Source organism: Anabas testudineus, chromosome 16 (genome assembly GCF_900324465.2).
Source record: "Anabas testudineus chromosome 16, fAnaTes1.2, whole genome shotgun sequence".
NCBI lineage: Eukaryota > Metazoa > Chordata > Actinopteri > Anabantiformes > Anabantidae > Anabas > Anabas testudineus.
Window position 1 is genome coordinate 6144421 of NC_046625.1, and position 20488 is coordinate 6164908.

Below are 20488 nucleotides of genomic sequence, written 5' to 3' on the forward strand. Positions count from 1 at the left end.
ATACTCGTTAAACTGCACATAAGCATAATTTATTAACCTGTGATGGACAATTTATGAATTTAAGAGTTATCTCTCAATTGTTAAGCTGTTTTAAAAATTAATTAGCTTAACAATTGAAAAAATAAAATAAGAACTATTACCAGTTATAATAATTAGCCTTTATGTGAAGGGTGTCTTGTATATATGTTGATGATCCATTTTATTTTTAACCTTACATATATTTCTCACATTTGTGTTTGTACTTGTTTTACTTAGACGTTATTACCTTTGATATTCTATGAATTGCTTTTGCATTTGGAAATCAAAAATAGCTGGACATTTTTTCACTAGCTACTGTGGTGTGTGTAAAATTATCAGACTGGATCAATATATATGGCAATTATTTTTGTATGTATTTTACTGCATTTGTTATGATATGATTTCAAATGAGGAAGAAGCCACAACAATATCTAATAATATCATATACGTTGATATAAGCAACAGTAAATTGACAGTTTTGGGGGTCGGGGTTGGTGCCTAAGCTAAAACAAACTAATAAAAAACCTTAATTAATGAATTTTCTCACTATACCAGTGCTTTACATGGAGCTGATTTATATACACAGTGTTCGCAAAAGTTTCCGGGGATAAATAAGAACAACTATAACTTCTCGAAGAACACTGACAAGTGATGATAAACATAGATTCAATTAAAAAAACAACCGCAAATAAAACACGCAGAGTCCAGATATTATCACTAAAATATTAAAACGACATGTTTATACCACTTTTTTTTTTATTTCAGCAGCTCTGTTGTGGTAGTTTGCGTCCTTCCTGCTTTGTGACCAACCATCGCACATCTGACTTCAGTACTGCCGTGTTTAACAGCACTGTTGTGGTCTCAGTGGTGACACATTACTGTTGTGATCGGGTTGTTTGACCGCGGTCACCACCGAGCTGCGAGCCCTCCGGCGCCACAGCTGATCGACCGGAGCCGCTCCGGATCCCCCAGCGGCGGCGGCAGCCTCCATTTTAACTCCGACACCGAGCCGTACCTCACGTGTCCTGGGCTGTTTCTCTCACATGACCCGAGTGTTTGTTCCCGTGATCAGCGCTTCCATCTCCGTCTGTGACACCGAATATCACTTTTTATTGCGAACCTGATGGATATGCTTGAACAGAGTCTGGACAGCTCAAGGTAACAGACGCTCGGTCAAAATGGCTAACTGAGATAAGCTAGCCACAACATGCTATTTGGGATAGCTAGTTTACGCTAACCAAGGCCTGACCTTTTAAAAAGTGTTGTCAAACCGAGATGAGTTTAAAGACCACACATAAGTTAGCAGAAGTGGAAGACTTTGCTAACAGCATAGTTCTTTTCTTTAAGTGTGAAAGAAACACGCCCACAATTATCTATCTTATACAAGCACAGCAGCTGAGTTAGCTCAAGCTAGCTTTTAAAATACTGAAGGTAAACTGAGGACAGCACAGTGTTGTTTTTATTTTTTTTTTTAGTTGACTGGCTTTTTTTTTTTTTTTTGCACAGGTTTGCATCAGCTAAGGCAAAGTTCATGGTCACAAATTACTTCATAAAGAATAGTCATAAAAGTAGCTGGTTGCGTACTTTTAAATCAACTTATTTTTTGCTTTTGTTTTGCAGCCAAGAAAAGCACGAAGAGGAGGTTGTCCAGGCATCTGAAGGTAAGGATTTATTAACAAAACATCACTTGCACAGCAGTGATGTTCAACTCATACTCTGTGCAGTAACCAAAGTATATAACTGTTGCTTATAGCACATATAAACTGCTTTATCTGATCATTAAGATGTGCAACAAGATAGATGTATTTCCTTTACTTGGTTAACCACAGTCTGCAGCAGAGTGTATTGTTTATTGCAGCTGTTTTTTATTGGTTTTTCTTTTTTTTTTATGCTCATAAACACATTTTTTTCTTTCTGTCCTCTTTACTCCTACTAAGACGGAACAGGAGACGAGCACACAGCTGTTACAATAGCCAGTGTTCAGCAGGCTGCAGCATTTGGTGACCACAATATCCAATATCAGCTCCGCACTGAGGGGGGGCAGGTGAGTAACTACTTAGTGGACTTGTAATTGAAATTGTTGTTTTTACACCCATGTCTGAAAGACAATAGATACTTTTAGTGGAATATAGACCCAGATATTTTATAAATAAGGTTGAGGCTATGCTCCAGAATTACATTGAACGTCAAGTTAAATAAATGTCTAATGGGTGTTTGTGCAGAGATGTAATTAGCAACTGACAGGGGCCCACAGTTTATGTTAATATAAAGTGATAAATGTTATTAGAATAATTTGGTCACATGCATAGTGCAGCGTGACAGCAGGAGGTAGTATAGTTGTCCGTAGACAAGATTTCTTCCACATGTATGAATTCATTATTCCACATGTATGAATTCATTATTTAGAATACTCTGTGACTTTATCATTCGAAGTGCTCATTATTGCCTCACAGTGAGAAAACGTCTGCATAAAGTTTTGTTTTCATATTATGCTGTTGCTTGTTTTCTGCTGATCCTTCAGCTCCCTCCCCTATTCTTAAGACAAGTCAGGAGGATAGCAGGCTCTAAATTGCCTGGAGGTATGAATATGTGTTTTTGTTTTTCTTGTCCCTCAATTGACTGTTGACCTTTGTCAAGAAAGCTTCCGTGCCATTCACTAATGTAGTGTTCACTCTAGCAGTCGACAGTCAGACAGTGGTAGAGTGAAGCTGATAAATACATAGGGAAACGTAGTTTAACATTCAAGCTGGTTCACATTGGAGGAAATTAAGTCAGTGATCCATGTGGTTCATTTGTTGTAAACAGGTCTAGTGTGAGCTATCATGTGATTCCAGCCTGGTCTAGGATTGGCATGGGGCTGCTGTCACATGTCAGTCAGGAGGAGAGTCACATGATAGAGGGATACAAATACTGGTTTGACTTTGACTTGTTTTAAATTGAGTCAGGCACATTCTGAAGTGTAAGCATATTGTGTAGAATAGTGAGCTCATTGCATTGCAGAGATTAGAACTATATTGTCAGATACTATACTCAGCTCAACTGTAGCAGTACCTATGATAAACAAATCTACAAGTCAGGTAAGGTTTCGATTTGCACATGGTACACATGCCATTGGCACTTTAGTAGTAAATGTAGTAACCGTAATAAATTATATAAATAAGTGTTTTTTTTTCCTCTTTCATTTTCTCCTTTCTTTCTCTCTCTCTCTGTCTCTCTGTGTCTCTGTGTCCATCCTGCCCATCCTGCAGGTGACATACCGTGTTGTTCAGGTGACTGACCAGCACCTTGAGGGAAGAGATGATGGGGGAGGAGCAGTGAGCGTCGTCTCAACAGCTGCCTTCACTGGGGCTCCTCAGGCTGTGGCTCAGGTACCACAATCTCCACTTTGTATTGATTGAGGACAACCCATTGCTAATGGTAATAAAGTCACTTCATTCTTTGTCCATATCATAAAAGATACATCTAATGGTACTTAAGTGCTATTTTCTACAGCAATACATTTATACTACTAAGTATTGTTTCTGAAGATGTAGCCTGATGTAAGTCATGCCATATTACCCCAGTGATGGCCAATAATATTGTGGTAATGCCTTATTACGTAATGTTGTTGTGAAACTGCAAATGTAGTGTAACTAGTGAAGCATGTGCCTGAGCGTGAGATCTGCCTACAGAGATAATTGGAATAAGGTAGAATGGTAACGATCATAGCTGAATTCATAGCATGTCTTTTGCCAAAAACATTAAATTTGTAATTTACTGATGCCTTTACTGACCTTCTAGTTATCTCTGCAAACAAGATCATGTCTACTTCTTTTCCCTCTCTTTACTTCAACTGTCAAACTGCACAGTGTCTTGCTTGGGGGTCTGGGCCCATACCAGTATTGAGTCTGACAGAGACTGAGGTGTGCTTTTACCTGCTGTGACTGCTCCATTGCTATTCCTTCTAACCCTCCTCTATCTGTCTCTTATCTGTCACAGGCTGTGATCCAAAACCCTTTCAGTAATGGAGGAAGCCCAGCAGGAGAGGCGGTGGGAGGGGAGACACGCTTTGCTTACTTCCCTGCAACCGCGGTGAGCGACGGGACTGTGTCTGTGCAGGCCGCCACGGACCCCACTCTCACTCAGGCAGGGGGTGAGTTAGTTCTCACATTTAATTTGGGTTGAAGCTTACCACAGCGCTACATGGCTAATTTAGCAGTTATTTTGAGTGACAAACAGGGTATTGAGGAGTGCCGTACTGAGAGAACAACAGCAGTTTTTTTCAGGAGCTATAAATGAAGCATGATCCCCACAGTTTTGGCTGATGTAAAAAGAAAAGTAAGACCAAACAGAGCAAATTCTTTTACTCTTTGAAGTTTTGCTCCAACCAACATAAATTGTTCAATATCAGATTTCTCAGCTCAGTAATATGTCAGAAACATTTGCACCATGGTTGCCATTGTTTGTGTGTGTTTGTGTGACATTACCATATGGTCGTATGAGTAAATGTTGCTGCAGTTTAACATTGGTGAACCAGAAGCCAGTCACAGTTGCTGAAGGTTGCTGTCCTCTTCCTAAACTGAGGTTGACCAGAGCTTGACTGACCTGGAGATAAAATTGTGGCTTAAAGGCTCTGTTGTACGCAGCCGGCATGTACTTATTCAGCCAGAGATAAATCTAACAGATGCACCGTTGCAGTTGGCTGGCAGTTGATTGTCAGTATTTCTCATTGCTTTAGAGGAGGTGAACACTGCAGGTCTTAAAGGGTTTAATGAGGCAGAGTAGGTCCTGCACTGCGGTTATGGAAGGAACTTGTAATTTATTGCATGTTGTTTCTGCTGCCATCTGTTGGCCCCCGACATGTCAGAAAAGGAAAGGAAATACGGCCCAACAGAATAATGAATACATGAAGTGGTATGTACAGATTAAGCTAAACTAATAAAAAAAAATAACTAACACACATATTTTTCAATGGGTAGTAACACTATACAAAATCCATCCAAATACTATCATATGGCACCATCTCCACACCCTGTCTGGCTCTGGAAATAAACCACATCATGTGGTGGGAGGTCCTTGACCTTTCTGTGGTGCGCTAGAGTGTGGTGTAATTGTGCAGTCATTGTCATTTTTGGTATTTGCCTTTTTCCCATGTATATTTAACCTCCATCAAAAGATATGTTTTCATTAATACAAAAGTGTTTGTGTTCTTTTTTAAAGGCTGATACAGAAAGCTAGTTTTAATTAAATGAGCTAAAAAAAAAAAAAGTAAAAAATTAACACGGAAAATTGTTCAAGATTTGCTGATTGTCGTCCTTATTCTTTTGGATTTATTGCAAGCAAAATTTCTATAGCTATATTTTTGCTAAGATTTATAAAGGGTATGTTTATCCAATTTTTCATATTCTAAAAAACATTTTTAAATTAGAAAAATACCATCTGAAATAACACATCTAATCTCTGCAGTGATTTACGCTTCCTCCTGGTGTTACTTCTGTGCTTTGTGTGAATGGACACATACTGTGACTGCTGTGTGTGCCCATGTAGATTTGGGTCTGATAAGTTTTTTTTTGTTTTGTCTTCAGCACAAATCACTAATTTGCCTCAAGGGGTTGTAATGTTTGTACAACATTCAATGTCCTGAGGTTATTAAGTAAATACACTCTTGTTTGGTGTAAGTTGCCTTGTTAGATCAGCAAAAGTGAGTCTTTCATGCGATGTTGCTCTTTTGTCTTTTTCCTCAATGCTCACTCATGACCCTCCTCATCTTCCACAGCTACAGGTCAGTTTTATGTGATGATGACCCCCCCTGATGTCATTCAGACAGGCACGCCACGAACCATCGCCCCACGCACACAGCCTTACCCTGTGTAAGTATCAGTTCTCTCAGTTGCTGTTTGGGAAAAAGACCAAACAATGATGTAGACTGAGGCAGTCGCAATTTAAACAGACCATTTGGTGATTTAAAGTTTGAAGTTGAAAAAAGTTTGCGTTTAAAACAACTCTTTTTTCATTTTTTGTCAAAGATTTAGCTGTTGCATTGCAGATTTGCGTTTGTCAGTGTGCTCCTGTGATGCACCCGAACAAACCCGCACGCAGACGTCTTTCAGTTCAAGACACCCCACCAGTCATAGCCCGAGATAAACAACAGTTAAATGAACAGCAACAAATATTGAGTGAACAAACCGTGCAGAATTCGCATAAATCTAAATGCTAATATAGGAGGAGGCTGGGAAAGTGGAGGCAGGTTAATTGTTAGGAAGCAAACAAAGATGGTTACTTCTAGTGTATGTATGTATGTATATTATTGATAGAGATAGATAATTTTATGTGGACATTTACCAATTTTTAATACAATGAGGCCCAACTAATCTACATCTATTTCCTTCTACTTCACTGTGTTTCAGCTGGGAGAGTTTTCCACATCTCATGTCTGAGTTTGCTTAAAGGCAGATTTTACATCAAGGATCTTTATTTTTAGCAAACCGTGGTTGGCCTGTTCTCTCCTTTTCCCCAAAAATCTTTGTATGTTGTTTATCTATTCAAACTCACAACATGCGTCATTATAATCATACATCAAAAGGGGATCCATCTCAGACTCTCTCCAACTGTTAGCCACATGCTGGTGATTGCTGTTATTAAGAGAATCAGCAGGCTCACCTGAGCAAAGATACGCTGATACGTTTTTGTTTTTAATTGCACAATACCAGCCTGGTTCTGGTTTCACTACAGATACTTCTTGAGAAAAAGGAATTATAACATGCTTTATTTCAGAGTTGTGTGCCATAACACGCTGATACAATGCTGAGATAGAAGGTTGTTGAATGTCAGTTCACAATTTTGCTATTGTTTGGTAAAATCTAAGGCACAGCCATTTGCTTGTTAGGTCACCCAAGATGAACACATGACCCATTATCAAATTAGCATCGACCTAAGTGAATATTCCTCAATTGTCAACCCGGCCCGTGCCTAACCTTAAACTCGTGAAACTGACTGCACCATTTAGTCACAGACTAACACAACATATTAATGCTGGTTCCTGTAGGGAGAATATAAGCTTCAATTTACTTTCTCATATGTTTTATGTTTTAAAAAGAAACAAACAAGAGATACAAAATATTATTGACTTCCTCTGCCTTAGATTTATTGTTTGTCAGTTTGTGTACATACAGTATAGCAGGATGTTCTGTTCCTTTCCGCTTCAGTGATTTTCAAGATCTTTAGATTTCTCAAAGATTTAAGCTCCTTTGTTGTGGGCAGCTTTATGGGGATCCGCCTTAAAATTGGCAGCAGCTCTGCTGTTTTTGATGTTGCTTGGTGTTCACAGCATACAACAGACTGCTTTCCAGTCAGGACCAAGTGGGCTGAAATACAAAGTGAACTGTTGTTTCATTTCTCAGAATGCCTCTCTGCAATATGTTTGTTTCTATTTATTTATTCTCACATGAATAATTTATGATTCTGACACAAGCCTCATAGTTCTATTTAAGTGTGAAGTAATAAACAGTGACATTATCGTTGATATGTGAGTGAACTGAATGAAAACTTCCCACCCTATCTGCCATTTGCAGAGATGAAAACGAGCTGCTGCAACTTGAAGGTTTAAACTGGTGAGGACTGTTTACACATTTCTCCCACTCTCTCCTTTTTTATTTATTTTTTAACAGCAAATGAACTAGTCAAACTAGATCACAAGAAAAGGGAAGAAGCAGACAAACCTCTGCTCTCCTCTTCTCTCTGCTCATCCCTTCCCACAAGTCCCTGGTGATTCTCCCTGTTCTGGATGTGTGAGACACAGATGTTTCATTTCTTAACTATTGACCCCAATCCATTGTTTTTAGTTGGGCTTGTGGCAAATGTATTTTTCCATTAGGACTTAGAAATTAGGTCATTGTACTCCATCTGGAAACAAATGGCTGCCTCCCCATTTTTATTTCGGTATCATTTCAAGTGTCCTCTGTCGTAGTTGTTTGAGTTTGTGTTTCTCTCATTTAGCCTAGTTAGGAACTTTTTGAGGTTTGTAAAATTTGTACATTTTATTCATCTAAGAAGACTGGAACAAATCAAGCTGATGAAAAAATATTATTTTTACTGTATTTTGTCTATTTTAACATATTTGATGTATACATAAACAGTTCAGTGAGGCGAGGGTTATCTAGGGATATCTACTGTATACCTTTGTTAGTATTATTATTTTTCAGAGCATTTAAAGCATGAGCTGTGGTATACCTCACCGACTCATTGGTAAGACCTAGCTTGTTGTAATACTGTAGCCTAATGATAAAGGAGTGAAAACTGCATTTATCTATCGCGGATCAATATAGGACTGTACAAACGTAGTGCTCTAATACAGCCATGTTGCAAATGATTTGGTTAAAGTGCTTCAGCAGCGGGAATGTGCTGTGCTAATTTTCCGGACTTCCCTGGCAACAATAAGCCCTCGGAGCACTTAGTTGAGGTATGCCTCTGAAGGTTATGAAAGGCAGAAAAAAAACAGGCATACCTCTAGGCATGTACATTTATTTATTCATACAGTCACCCACATTTTTTACACATTGCCTTAGAGTACTGTTCTGGTGAATCCATTATACAAGTAAAATCCCATTAAGATGCATTGAGATACAAGAGAGACTGTAGAGAGGGGCTTGCTGACAATCTTAAACAAAGATATCACCAGTTGACTTGTGTTGATGGGTTAAAAATCGTTGCTGTAGAATAACGATGTGCTGGACAGGGGCAGACGAGGAACAAGAGTAAACCTTACAGGATGTTTATGAACTGTATATGAGCAGAAATTCCTCCAGTAAATGGTAGTTACATTATTTTTCTTACAACGTTTCCACTGTTTATGACCTTTAGAGTAAGGTGAGTGAAATACTGTCTGTTGTGTTAGTGAGACAGAATCATAGTTGAGATACCCAGTAAGTCACCTATATCATTATATGCAAATGTGTTATTGGCCTTTTCATGCCATGGTGGGTGGTTGGATAAATCCCTCTGTCACGTCTCAGGGACTTAATTAACAGAATACCTAGGGGAGGACACAGAAACAGTTGTGTCATTAGCAATACGCACTGACTCCAATAGACAGCATCTAGTTTTCAACAATGTTGTAATTTTACAGTATAATAAAGCAGTGCTCCCTCTGGGCCACACCTGGGAAGAGGACAGCCAACAAGAATAAGAAGGTTGGATGGGTCTCAGTATTCCAGTCAAAGCAGTCTAGCTCCAAGCTATCAGGGCTGTCAGGACTGAATGTGCAGCCTCGTATGGCTATGCATATTTCAGTATTCCTTCCGAAGGCACTATACAACTTCAGAGGCTTCTATTTAAATTCCACATTGGTAGTGGCAAGGACTGCGATTACAAAAGGCTTGAATATAAAGATAACAGTGAGGAACAATTTTTAATAGGCACAGGATTAGGTGAATTTGGGGGATTGGATTGGATTTGTGCCTGATTGTATGGGAGTCAGAGATGGGAGATATTGTAGTGTATGAAAAGTGTTTTATTTCCTGTCTGACTGTAGGAAAATGGATGGACCGCGAACACCGAGAGATGAAAGGAGAAGAGCGCAACATAATGAAGGTGGGTAATTAGCTATGATTGTGGCTTTTGATTTCATCAGACAGTGCAACTCAATGCAGTGTGGCGCCTAAATGGAGCATTTCTGTAGAAAGAAAATCACCAAGGCCTGTCAAAATATTCTATTAGGAAGAGATAACATGTTGTAGACCGACCACTAGAGGTTACTGTTGTGCTGTCAAAGCCATGAATTGTTTGGTACACCGTGTTCACAGGGATGACAAGATCTAGGAATGAAAATGTGTTCTTTAAATCAAAATTACCTCTGATAATGTAATAAATCTTATGTAATAAACCTGAAACTGCACCGTTGCTTATATTTCTGTGTATTTTAACTGTTCGATCAGTTGAGAGGCGGCGAAGAGACAAGATAAACAACTGGATCGTCACCCTTTCCAAAATCATCCCAGACTGCAGTATGGACAGCACCAAGACTGGAGCAGTAAATTTTATTTCTTTCCTGCCCTTTTTAATGATGTTTCCATTTAAAAATTTTCACTTTTCAACTGTGTGTCTGAAAATCTCTGTTCTTCTAGAGCAAAGGAGGCATCCTGTCCAAAGCCTGCGAGTACATCCGTGAACTGAGGCAAAGCAACCAGCGACTGCAGGAGAGTCTGAAGGAAGTGGAGAGGATACAAGTGGACAATGAGTTGTGCAGGCAGCAGGTATGAATATCATTCTTTGCTCTAACCTGCAAGTACTGTGAAGTCAAGTGAAGTTTTCATGACTTCAATAATGGGTAAAGAAGCTCTATGAATGGTAATGTCAAAATCTTTTTTGAGGTGGTTGGCTGCAGCAGATAAATCAGCGTGCATATAATAAGGCAGCCATAGTGAGTTGCATATGTGTCTGTGTGTGTGAAGATTGCCACTGCATTGAATAGATTATTTGCTATGGAGGGCCTCGCCGCATCCTTTCACATAAATCTCAGAAGCATGAAATCCACACGGTCTCATATGCATCTTCACTTCTCCAAAACAAACCTCCTGAAACTTCAGGCTGTGTAGCTGATCGTCACAGCCTGACAAAGAGGATCAAAGAGTTTGCTTTCATATAAGGAGAAGTGTTACCTGAACTGAGCGCCATGAGAGCAGTGGGAATAATATACACAAGGGTAATATGAGCACTAACTACATGCTAACGCACTCAAAGCATTGTGAAATCCTGCAGCTCCATGTCTGCCACATCTCCACGTTGAATCCCAAGCCCGTGAGACATACAGCAATATGTTCTTGTCCTGATGCACAAAGCTCAATATTCTTACCTTAGTCCTTCATTGAGGAGATGGATTCACTCGAGGGAAATATAGCAGAGATGACATACCTCAAGATTTGATAATCCAGTTGGTTGTGGACTGTTGTCTTTGAGAGGGACTGCTCACACTACTCTTTAATCCTAGGGATTGTGTAGCCCTGTTTGTACATCACACTGTCTTCAAATGTACAAGTTTGGTCTGTAAACTTGGAGCTATCTATAGCTGTCACAGGGATAATGATGTTGATAATGAGCTTTTCTTTCTTGTTCTTAAGATTGAAGAGCTGAAGAATGAGAACGCTTTGCTCCGAGCGCAGCTCCAGCAGCACGGCATCGAGATGGTTGGAGAGACGCCACCGCAGTGAAGGAGTGAAGAAAAGAAACAGCAGGAGCACCATCACTAAGACACGTAACCGACGCAGTGGAAAAGGAGGTGGGATGATGGGAAAAAGGACTCGTGAAGAACTACTTTCTTTTTAGTCAATGCATCCTTCCTTGGGTTCCCGGGTTGCGAACCCTTCGACGGCCAATTGCGGCGATACTTGACTGTTCCAGTCCTATTGAGATAACCGCCCGTTACAACTCAGTAGAAATGTACTTCAAGAAATGATGCCCACTCACCACCATCAGAGTGCTTTACTAGCACTAGCTATGAGAGAGAACCTCTGCTGAACTCCTCCTTGTTGTGTATTTATGTAGCCTCACTCATGGACTATGACGTTTATGTTTTTGTTCTCTGCCCATGTACGTTTCCATAATTATTAATTTTGACTTAGTTCTTGCTTTTATTCTGTTTGTGTTTTTGTATTAATATGTTTTTAGCTGCTTTAATTTATTAGTCGCTTGCTGAAGAAAGGCCTTGATGGAGATTAGTTACATTGAAGCTCATTTACCACACATAAGCAGATTTAATTTAAAATTATAAAAAAAAAAAAAACAACATGAAAGTTTGTAAAACATTATGAGTCTACAGACAGAAATAACACATAGCTTACCTAGTCCCAAAGACGAGCAAAGAGCTACACCGGCCAATGTTTCTGACTTTTGTAAATATGACTTCTCGTGTTTTAATACAGATGTTACAGAATGTTAGAGCAGATTATCTCTGGGAGTAAACAATCAATAACTCATTAACTTCATGCTGGCCCGTTGTCATATTAATTACCATGAAGTGTGTGCAATCATGAAGCTTGATTTGGAAAAAAAAAGGTGGTATACTTGAATTGTTGGGCATTTGGTTAACCAGAAAAAAAAGTCAGATAACCAGCTGTGTAAATGCGATTTGGTTGAAAATGAACTAATATGGAACACGACACTAGACAAACCCAGTGTCTTGAATTGTGGATAAAATGGACTGTGTTGCTAATTCCAACTTTTGCCAAACTATAGCCTTTAAATAGGTACTGGGGGTTTTATCTTCTTTTATTTTATTTTTTTTGTTTGTGTGATTTACCGGTGTCTCAGTACGTGTAAGAATAATCCCCACGTTTCATTTCGAGCTGTTTGCTCTATTTTTGGTATTGCAACACTTCAAATGGAGCTCGACGCACAAGGGGGGAGGCACCCTGGAGAGCGGTACTCAAAGACACTCTGCTCACTATGGAAAAGAAGTACACAGAAATCCTGTGTTGCACTTCTTAGCTGAGTACAACTCGTTCTCCATGAAACGATGGAATAGTTGGAAAGTGGGAAGACTTGGAAATGATCTCATATTTCTCCACCCACTCAGGCAAACAATAAGTAAACAGTAATTGGCTTTACAGAAAAAGGAAAAGCCAATAACGACCTTGTTGATGATTTTGTGAATGAATATACATGATGTATTTTTGTTCTGCTTTGGGCGATGTGAGTAGAAGAGAGATATTAAGCTTCTGAGCCACTTATTAGAGCACTTATTACTTCTCCCTCTATCAACAGCTCAGGATCCAGCAAGGCAAAACCAATACTCAGACCCCTGGCAAAATCAGGAAGACTATCACAATTTTATATCTCAGACTGTGTAAGTTAACAGCTTGTGCTTTGCAAGTACTGTTCTGCTACTACTGCTAGATTCCGACTTGATACAGATCGTGCGAGTGTCTGATCTTTCAAACGAGGCTCCCAGCCAAAGTTGAGTGATAGATGTTTTTAGCAGTAGAATTTTTTACACCTCAGTGAGAGGAGCACAGAGAATGTGGAAATGAAGACATAAATAATGGTTTGAAAGACTGATGTTCACAAATGAAAGGTCATTCGTGGCTAATTCTTTTTTCTGGTTTCTTTATTTTTGAAATGGCAAAAGAAAGGATAAAAGACCTTTTTTCTCTCTCTGTAGCAGCCTCATTGTTCTCAGGATAGATTGTATGACATCTTTTCTAAGTAAAATGGTGGAAAATAAAACTTTCACTAGCTAATAACATTCATTGTCTCCAGTATCTCATTGTTCTTGCCCAGGTCTCGGAACCATGCAGAAATACTTTTGTTGGTTTTTCAGTAACGTGTTTGTCCATCTGTGTAAGAAAAACTCGATGACAAATTGTTCACTGGTGCACGTCCTAAATTTTCATTCCATTTTTTACCAAAATAGGGACATAAAATATTAAACCTACTGAAAATTTAGTTCGCAAAATTTATAGATTTATATAGAACCTTAATTATTGATGACCAACTTGCAACAATTAAATATTTATTATTAAATTTATCATTAAACCTAAACCCCTATTGCAAGTAGTAAAAAATGATCAAGCTGAGAAAATGGGATTTCAAGGTCTTTAAGATGAGCCCAGAAATGATTCAAATCACATCATTTTTCATAGATTTGGCAATGGCTAACTCGATAAGAAATGAGCTACACACATTTAATCTGAAGGATACAAAAAAAAAAAGTGATGTGGCTATTACTGCAGCAATGTTCTACATTTAAATGGCCACAAATCAGAGGTCCTGAATCGGACTCCCTTGAAAATGTGCACAATTCAGCCTTGTACAAACCTCTAATTTTCTCCGATAGCGTAAGTATTTTGAAAAAAAATCCATGATTTTGATATTCTCTAACAGTCGTCAGCCAATCAGCTTGATTCACTATGCACTTTCATTCAGATCTGGATGCAAATTATATGTTTCAGAAATTTTCTGTCACTGAAATGACAAATTTAAAGGATTTTACGTCCTTGCTAGAATTATGGACCTTCCACGTGGTCTCTAGTTGATAAAATCAATTGATTGCACTGGTAAAAGTGAAACCAATAAGTAGTTAGAACACACAGAGGGCACCTTGTGTGAGAGGAATCAATGGTGGATAAAGGGTGCGTCTAAGCCTTCAGTGAGATTGAGTGCGACGGCACAGGTCTGAGACATTTAAGCATCATTCTGCTGCTCTTAAAGAGAGAGCAGGTGGGATTTGGATAACTGTTTAACCCCAGACTGGGATGCTGTACATGTTAAAACAGTAAGACTATTGTCTACTAGTGATAATAATAAAATCAATTTGTCTTTCATGTCTTGCTGCTGCCCCAGTGTTTCCAGGATTGTCATCTGCCATTCAAACATATGCAGCTAACCACACAGGCCGGGGCGCAGGCAGGCGTCTGTGTGTCCCTGTCTTTGTTTGAAGTGTCTGATCTCTGATCCCACGTTCCTATCTGATTGGGACATACGTACTCTGTCTGTCAGTCAGTCAGTCTGTCTGTCTGTCTGTCTGTCAGTCTGCCTGCCTATTTCACCTCAAACCTTTAAAAATCGTTCTGAAGTGTAGAATGCAGAGTTGAAACTAACTCCAAAAAGCGTGCAGACATGTGGATGACAAATGTAATGTGAATGTGTATCGGGGAATGTCACTTTCACCTCTCAGTACTGATAATTCACTTCCAATTAATTGGTGTATTAATTGGAAGTGGAAAGCGTCTCCGCTTTGAGCAGTAAATTGTTATTGCTGAAATTATATTTAATGGTTTTGAAACTATGTCTGGTCAGTACTGAGTTAATGTCTGTTTCTACATTTGCCTGGAGGGTAGGACAAAGCCACCTGCTGTAAGATCCTTTATCTGAATTGGAAAAGTGTTTTTATTTTTAATTTGTGTTTAGGCACACCTCCTGAAAGACTGATTTTCAATGAACTCTTGCTGGCCCATAGCCACAGTGTCTTGTCCTGCGGGCTTGTCTTACCTTTGTGCTTTTTGAGCTACAGGAGCACACGCTGCGGAGCATGCATTGTCCACTGTCTCAGCCTGTTTCACATTCTCTCTCGCTCTCTCGGCGGTTGCCATTTGTTGAAAATGGCTGACAGAAAAAGTCTTATTCCATCTGACACACAATACTCCTCATACCTTGTGTACCACACTGACTCTCATCTTCCTTGCGCCTACATTAATAACTACACAGCACCTGTCTTGCACATAATAGTAGTATCAGCACAAAAGTGTGTATTCTGCTGCTGCCAAGAGATGGGGATTGGAATGAGCCCACTTTTTTTTTTTGAGCAGCCTTGGTCTCAGATTCAAAAGTATCAACAGTATCAGGGATTTCTGTTATATGTTAAAAGTCATGTCTGACTTCACCTTAAAGCTCAGAGACATGCAGTTTGGATTAATATAATGTCACAGAGGATAAATGTCACTGTCTCTTAAATTCCTATTTCTGATTTTGATATTGTCCCTTCTGACTGTGAATAGGGTATGGCAGCTCAGTTCAGAATTAGAAACTCTAGCAAACATTACAGTGTGTTCTTTAAAATGATGACTTTATTTAATAAGCTCACTTAATTGACTTTGTGAAGCCAGAACATGAAATCTTCAATCCCCTCTAGCCTACAACAGCAAATTTAATTTAATGTATTATATCACATATAAAGCAGCCTAAGTGAAATGGAGAAATTCTGGAGATCCTGGACACATTTAATCCACTTAACTAATACATTTTGAAACACCCGCATAGCATGAAATACCTGATCCGTGATGATACCTGATAGTCTGTGCAACAACTAGTCACAGGTACAGGTTAAAATGTACTACCACCAAAATATTACCACAATTCAACAACTATTCAGTGAATAAAACATTTAAAACAGCTAGAGCCAAAAGAAAAAAAAGGACATAGACCACAATTTCAATTGTAAACAACAAGAACAAGAACAACAACAACAACAGAAAAAACATTTCTAAGCAGAACCTTTCAGCTTTGCAGCGGGCGACTCCAGGTGTGCTTTTACATTGACGTGACATATATCTAATGCACTGCCCTATTGGAAAAGGTGCATTAGACTCAGATTTGATCACACATCAAGAGAACAAAGCAGCAGTCTTCACACTCTGAAATATGGTATGGCCTTTCATATGGTTGCACAGAAAGCTAATTTATGCTTATGTCATCTCACACAGGTAACTGTAATGTACTGTAATGTACTGTAATGTACTTTACTTTTGAAAACCAATAATAAAAGAAAAAAGGCAACTCTGGCTTCCTGCTTTTCAATGTTATTGTAAAATTTATAATATAGAGACAATCTCAGTCAGCTTTTAGAGAAAAAGGTAACGCCTTAGATAACACATTTAATAGCTTTAGCTAGTAATTTGTGTCCTGATGTTTTCCTCATTTTATATCTCTGTTTAGTTTTGTTTCATTTTATATATATTAAAAGAATGTGTCACGGCCTGGGATTAGGATAAACCCTGTTCACTAATATTTTAGAAATTCCTGTAATGTATTGTAATATGCTTCTCACTCCACAACAACTGCGAAATTTCCTCACAGTCAGTGCAGCAACTCATTAACCCGAGCTTCACGCTGCCCTCTGAGTCTGAAAGTGACTTTGCATTTGTCTAGTCAGGAGCTTTTCATAATCAGCATCCATGATCATGTTACATTCTCGCATTTATTTACATGTTTGTGACATGCAAACAGTGTTTTTTCATGGCCCAGTTTTGAAGGAAGCTGTAAACACTGGGGTCGACATTGGGGCTGTGTTGAGGCCCGAAGTGTTGGAGGTGAGGGGTGTTTTGTTCGGTTGCGAACAAGCTGACAGAAGATGATTTCGATGTAAGGAATGTCTTTTAGCTCCATTTAAAGCAGCAAGGGACAGAGAGAAGGAAGGAACGGGCGGGGACAGGAATAGAGGACGATGATGAAACAGGGACAGACGGGGGCAATGCCCTCGACCAGGAGAAAAAGGTAGAGTGGCGCCTGCAGAGGTGAATCTGTCCGCCGTGCTGGTGCCTGACTTTATTTGGCTAGAAGATCCCTACTGATAAACACAGGCCCAAACCCACATGCTTGGAAAACCCAGCTCTATAAACTCTCTTTTTAACATTCAACTTTTTTGATGTTGAACTTTCTTCCTCAAGTATTCATGCACTCGCAGTCACATTCAGATCTCTCATAAATCGGGTCGTGCTTACTGAAACATGCGAAACAACATGACGTGTTCATCGTGGACATGATGTGATAGTGTCTCTCAGTCATACACAGAGACACAAAAATACAGAAAGTAAATATAGCATGTGTTTTTCCCTTTTATTTAGAGACAAAATGGGTAGATTCCAGCAGATGTGGAGCCATTCATAGCTGTATTTGTTGACACTGACGTTGTGGTCACCCAAAGCAAGCACACAGGCCAGCGGGGTTATCGGTGAAAGAGACAGACTGACGCAGGGCTCCTGCAACGTGTTGTTTTACTAATTGACTCAGCACAGGCAATCTGGAAAGACTTTGAAGGTATAATGATAATTCAAATGGCCACTGATTTTATCAATGTACACAGCCCACTGGTTATCATTTTGTGCCTTTATTTTCCCGTTCTGTTATTTCATTTCCACCTTTATTGATTTTTTTGTATTTATTCACACCCTAATGCTATTGTGGAATAGTTTTCTTACGCTGACAAGTTAATTAATCTTAAACAGTTTATTGCCTCTTCAGTGACAAGAGGAAAATAATTCTTACAGTGTTAGAGTGGTTTTTCAATGCAGTTATGAACAACTAGGAATATTATCATTACGCTGGTATCATTAAATATAAACCATTTTCATTTCATGCGGTTTAAAATATTCACAAATCTATCATTAGTTGTGTGTCGTTTAGGAAATGGTGTTTCATGTAAACAAACACAACAAAAGCAACTGTTCTCTGTCAAAGTGTATGTTCATTATGTACGATGCATTTGAGTGCCAAAAAATGATATACAATATATTTATTTTGTTGCAGTGTAAAACACTTGAAACAAGATAATAACTTTTTTGTGTTTAAATATAATAAACCTCGTGAGATTACATTATATTCACCTTTAACTAATACATATTGAAACACCTTTACTCTCGGATAGAGGTTTTTAATCCTGGGCGCAATTCCTTTGCCTTCACAGGGATTTAATTTGGTTCAACTGCAGGTTCCTGTGTATTATGCAAAAATTGAATGTGTTGGAAATGAGGGGCTAATTATTCCATTTGAGAGGTTGTAATTACATCCTTTAGTCTGAGCAATGGCTATTCCAAAGTGGCTCTCTCTCCTTAGTGAAGGATTTCCTAGGTCAGAACAAGTGCAGCTCAGTCAGCCGTGCAATAGTTTGACCCATGCAGTCTTGGCCTTTTGCTGTGGGAATCTCCAAAAGATGTCTTGCTGTTTGTTCCAGGAAATGTGACATCTACAGTATTAAGCACTGAATCAATGTAGAATATATATTGCTCTCATACGATATTGTGAAAATGATGGTCTCTAACATCAGCTGCTTGCTCATGTGTGGAATTATGTGTTCTGTCTGCGGAAAGTAATTTAATTTAAAAGTTCATAGTTGATTTGATATTACTGAACAGACAGAGGGGCCCACAATCAAAAATAGATCAGAAAATTTCCCCAAGTGATGCAGTAGTATGGAGAGGAGAAATGAAGAGGTCATAACTTCCCCAACAGAGTTGGGTAACTGCTGTCAGGAATGGGCTGAGCCTCCCGGAATGATGAGGCAACACTGAGCCAAAGTCTGTATAAATGCCAGCGCGTCCTGCACGCTCAACCAGCAGACAGACAGTGGAAGGACTCGAGAAAGCGCTGACAAGGTTCACTGAAAGACCTGAAGGAATCCACTTGTCCAGACAATCGCAATCCATCACTGGAGCTGAAGAATAAATTGAAGATATTGTGGTGCTCTTTGGCGGCCTGACACTCATGAGAAAGAAGACCCATCGACTCTAATCTTCAAAGGATTTAATAACAAAACCATTTAAACCCCACTAAAATGAAGGCATTCAGCATTGCAGTTGCAGTGACACTCGTGCTCGCCTTTATTTTCATTCTGGAGAGCTCTGCTGTCCCATTCACCGGGGTAAGAGTTTGACTCACACTCACTTTATTTCCCATTTAACTACAAATGCTTTGTCAGCACTCTAAGATGTGTTTCGTAAATGTGCAAAATTCATTAACAGGTGCAAGAGCTGGAGGAGGCAGGGAGCAATGACACTCCAGTTGCGGCACATCAAGAGACGTCAGTGGCTTCGTGGATGGTATGTTCAATTGACTGAATGAATTAAGCCAATTACCGTGAGCAAATTAAAATTTAAGGAGCTGTGTTTTCCCCACAGAGTGCCCCGGTGATCTCTCTCTCCACAAGGAGAGCATGAAATGCTGAAAATAAATACTTTGCTCATGCCTCTTTTCTTTGATACAGATGCTGAACCACATCAGACCGAAACGCCAGAGCCACCTCTCCCTGTGCCGCTGGTGCTGCAACTGCTGCAAGGGCTACAAGGGCTGTGGTTCATGCTGCAGGTTCTGAGGAGTCCTGCAACGATCACTATATATTAATTTATTACACTTTTTGTGTTACCCCGAGAAATGACCTTTTTGTGACCTGTTTCTCGGAGGCATTTGCTGTGCTATAACTGTATTGTGTAATTTGTAAGAGGTATGAATCATGTATGAGCACTGGAAGAAAAATTTAACTATGCTATATTGCTATATTATATATATTGCTATTGCTTTTTGTAGTTCTTTTGTATGTTTGTAATCTTTTTTATAAGCTTAATAATATATGACTTTGTTTGAAAGATAATCAAGATGTGGTTATTGCTTTTTATTAAGTCTGTAATAAACAATGAAGCATAAAAGGCGCTGTCAGCAATATGTCATTTTATCACAATTATCAGAACATATGCTAAATCATGTAGCTACGTCTTGCACAGTATTGGTAACATAAATCATAATACATTAAAAGACAAATTAACCACTTTGAATTGTAATTATTGTTCTGGCCTTGGTTTTTAAGTTGTAGCTGCAATCAGTACAAATAACTGTCATATGCAGTAAATAGAAGAAGCAAAGGTAGAATCACAGCATGTGGGTTCAGAAAAACAACTGGATCGTCATTATAACAACATATTACCTAAACCTGTGATCAGCTGAACTTGACGTCTTGGTAACTGAGTTGTGTGTTTAAATGTGTGTGCTGCCAGACCTGAGACACTCCTTCACAATCTGTGAGAAACATGTTAGTGGAAAATTGAAGAAAGCACCAGGGACTTCAGATTACCAACATCGACAGCGTGCCTGCTGTTCGCTTAGACAGTTACTGCAGCTACTACTGGTAAGAAGAAATAAAATCAAAGTCAAAAACTCAAAGATGTTCACTATTGCGCTTCAGTGAGCATTACTTCTACCTGGTAAATCAGGTTACATGCCAGTGGAAAGAGAT

General features: G+C 39.1%; 2 protein-coding genes across 4 annotated transcripts; both read left to right on the forward strand.

Annotated features, from left to right (window-relative positions):
• The first annotated feature begins 791 nt into the window (after positions 1–791).
• LOC113169615 (upstream stimulatory factor 2) lies at positions 792–13234 on the forward strand. 3 transcript variants are annotated; one of them, XM_026371176.1, is made up of 11 exons: positions 792–1176; positions 1639–1679; positions 1956–2062; positions 3267–3386; positions 3997–4150; positions 5774–5867; positions 7569–7607; positions 9527–9585; positions 9930–10024; positions 10119–10247; positions 11112–13234. In XM_026371176.1, exons 1-11 carry the CDS (start codon positions 1142–1144, stop codon positions 11199–11201), a joined length of 963 nt encoding a protein of 320 aa, XP_026226961.1. In that variant the 5' UTR covers positions 792–1141; the 3' UTR covers positions 11202–13234. The 3 variants fall into 3 exon arrangements, with proteins under 3 accessions (XP_026226961.1, XP_026226962.1, XP_026226963.1); XM_026371177.1 differs by lacking the exon at positions 7569–7607 and having other exon boundaries at positions 804–1176; XM_026371178.1 differs by lacking the exons at positions 792–1176; positions 1639–1679; positions 1956–2062 and adding an exon at positions 2940–3095.
• Positions 13235–18815: 5581 nt separating this feature from the next.
• hamp (hepcidin antimicrobial peptide) lies at positions 18816–20024 on the forward strand. Its single transcript, XM_026371179.1, has 3 exons — positions 18816–19123; positions 19224–19301; positions 19466–20024. The coding sequence occupies exons 1-3, from the start codon at positions 19037–19039 to the stop codon at positions 19571–19573; spliced, it is 273 nt and encodes a 90-aa protein (XP_026226964.1). The 5' UTR covers positions 18816–19036; the 3' UTR covers positions 19574–20024.
• Positions 20025–20488: the final 464 nt, after the last annotated feature.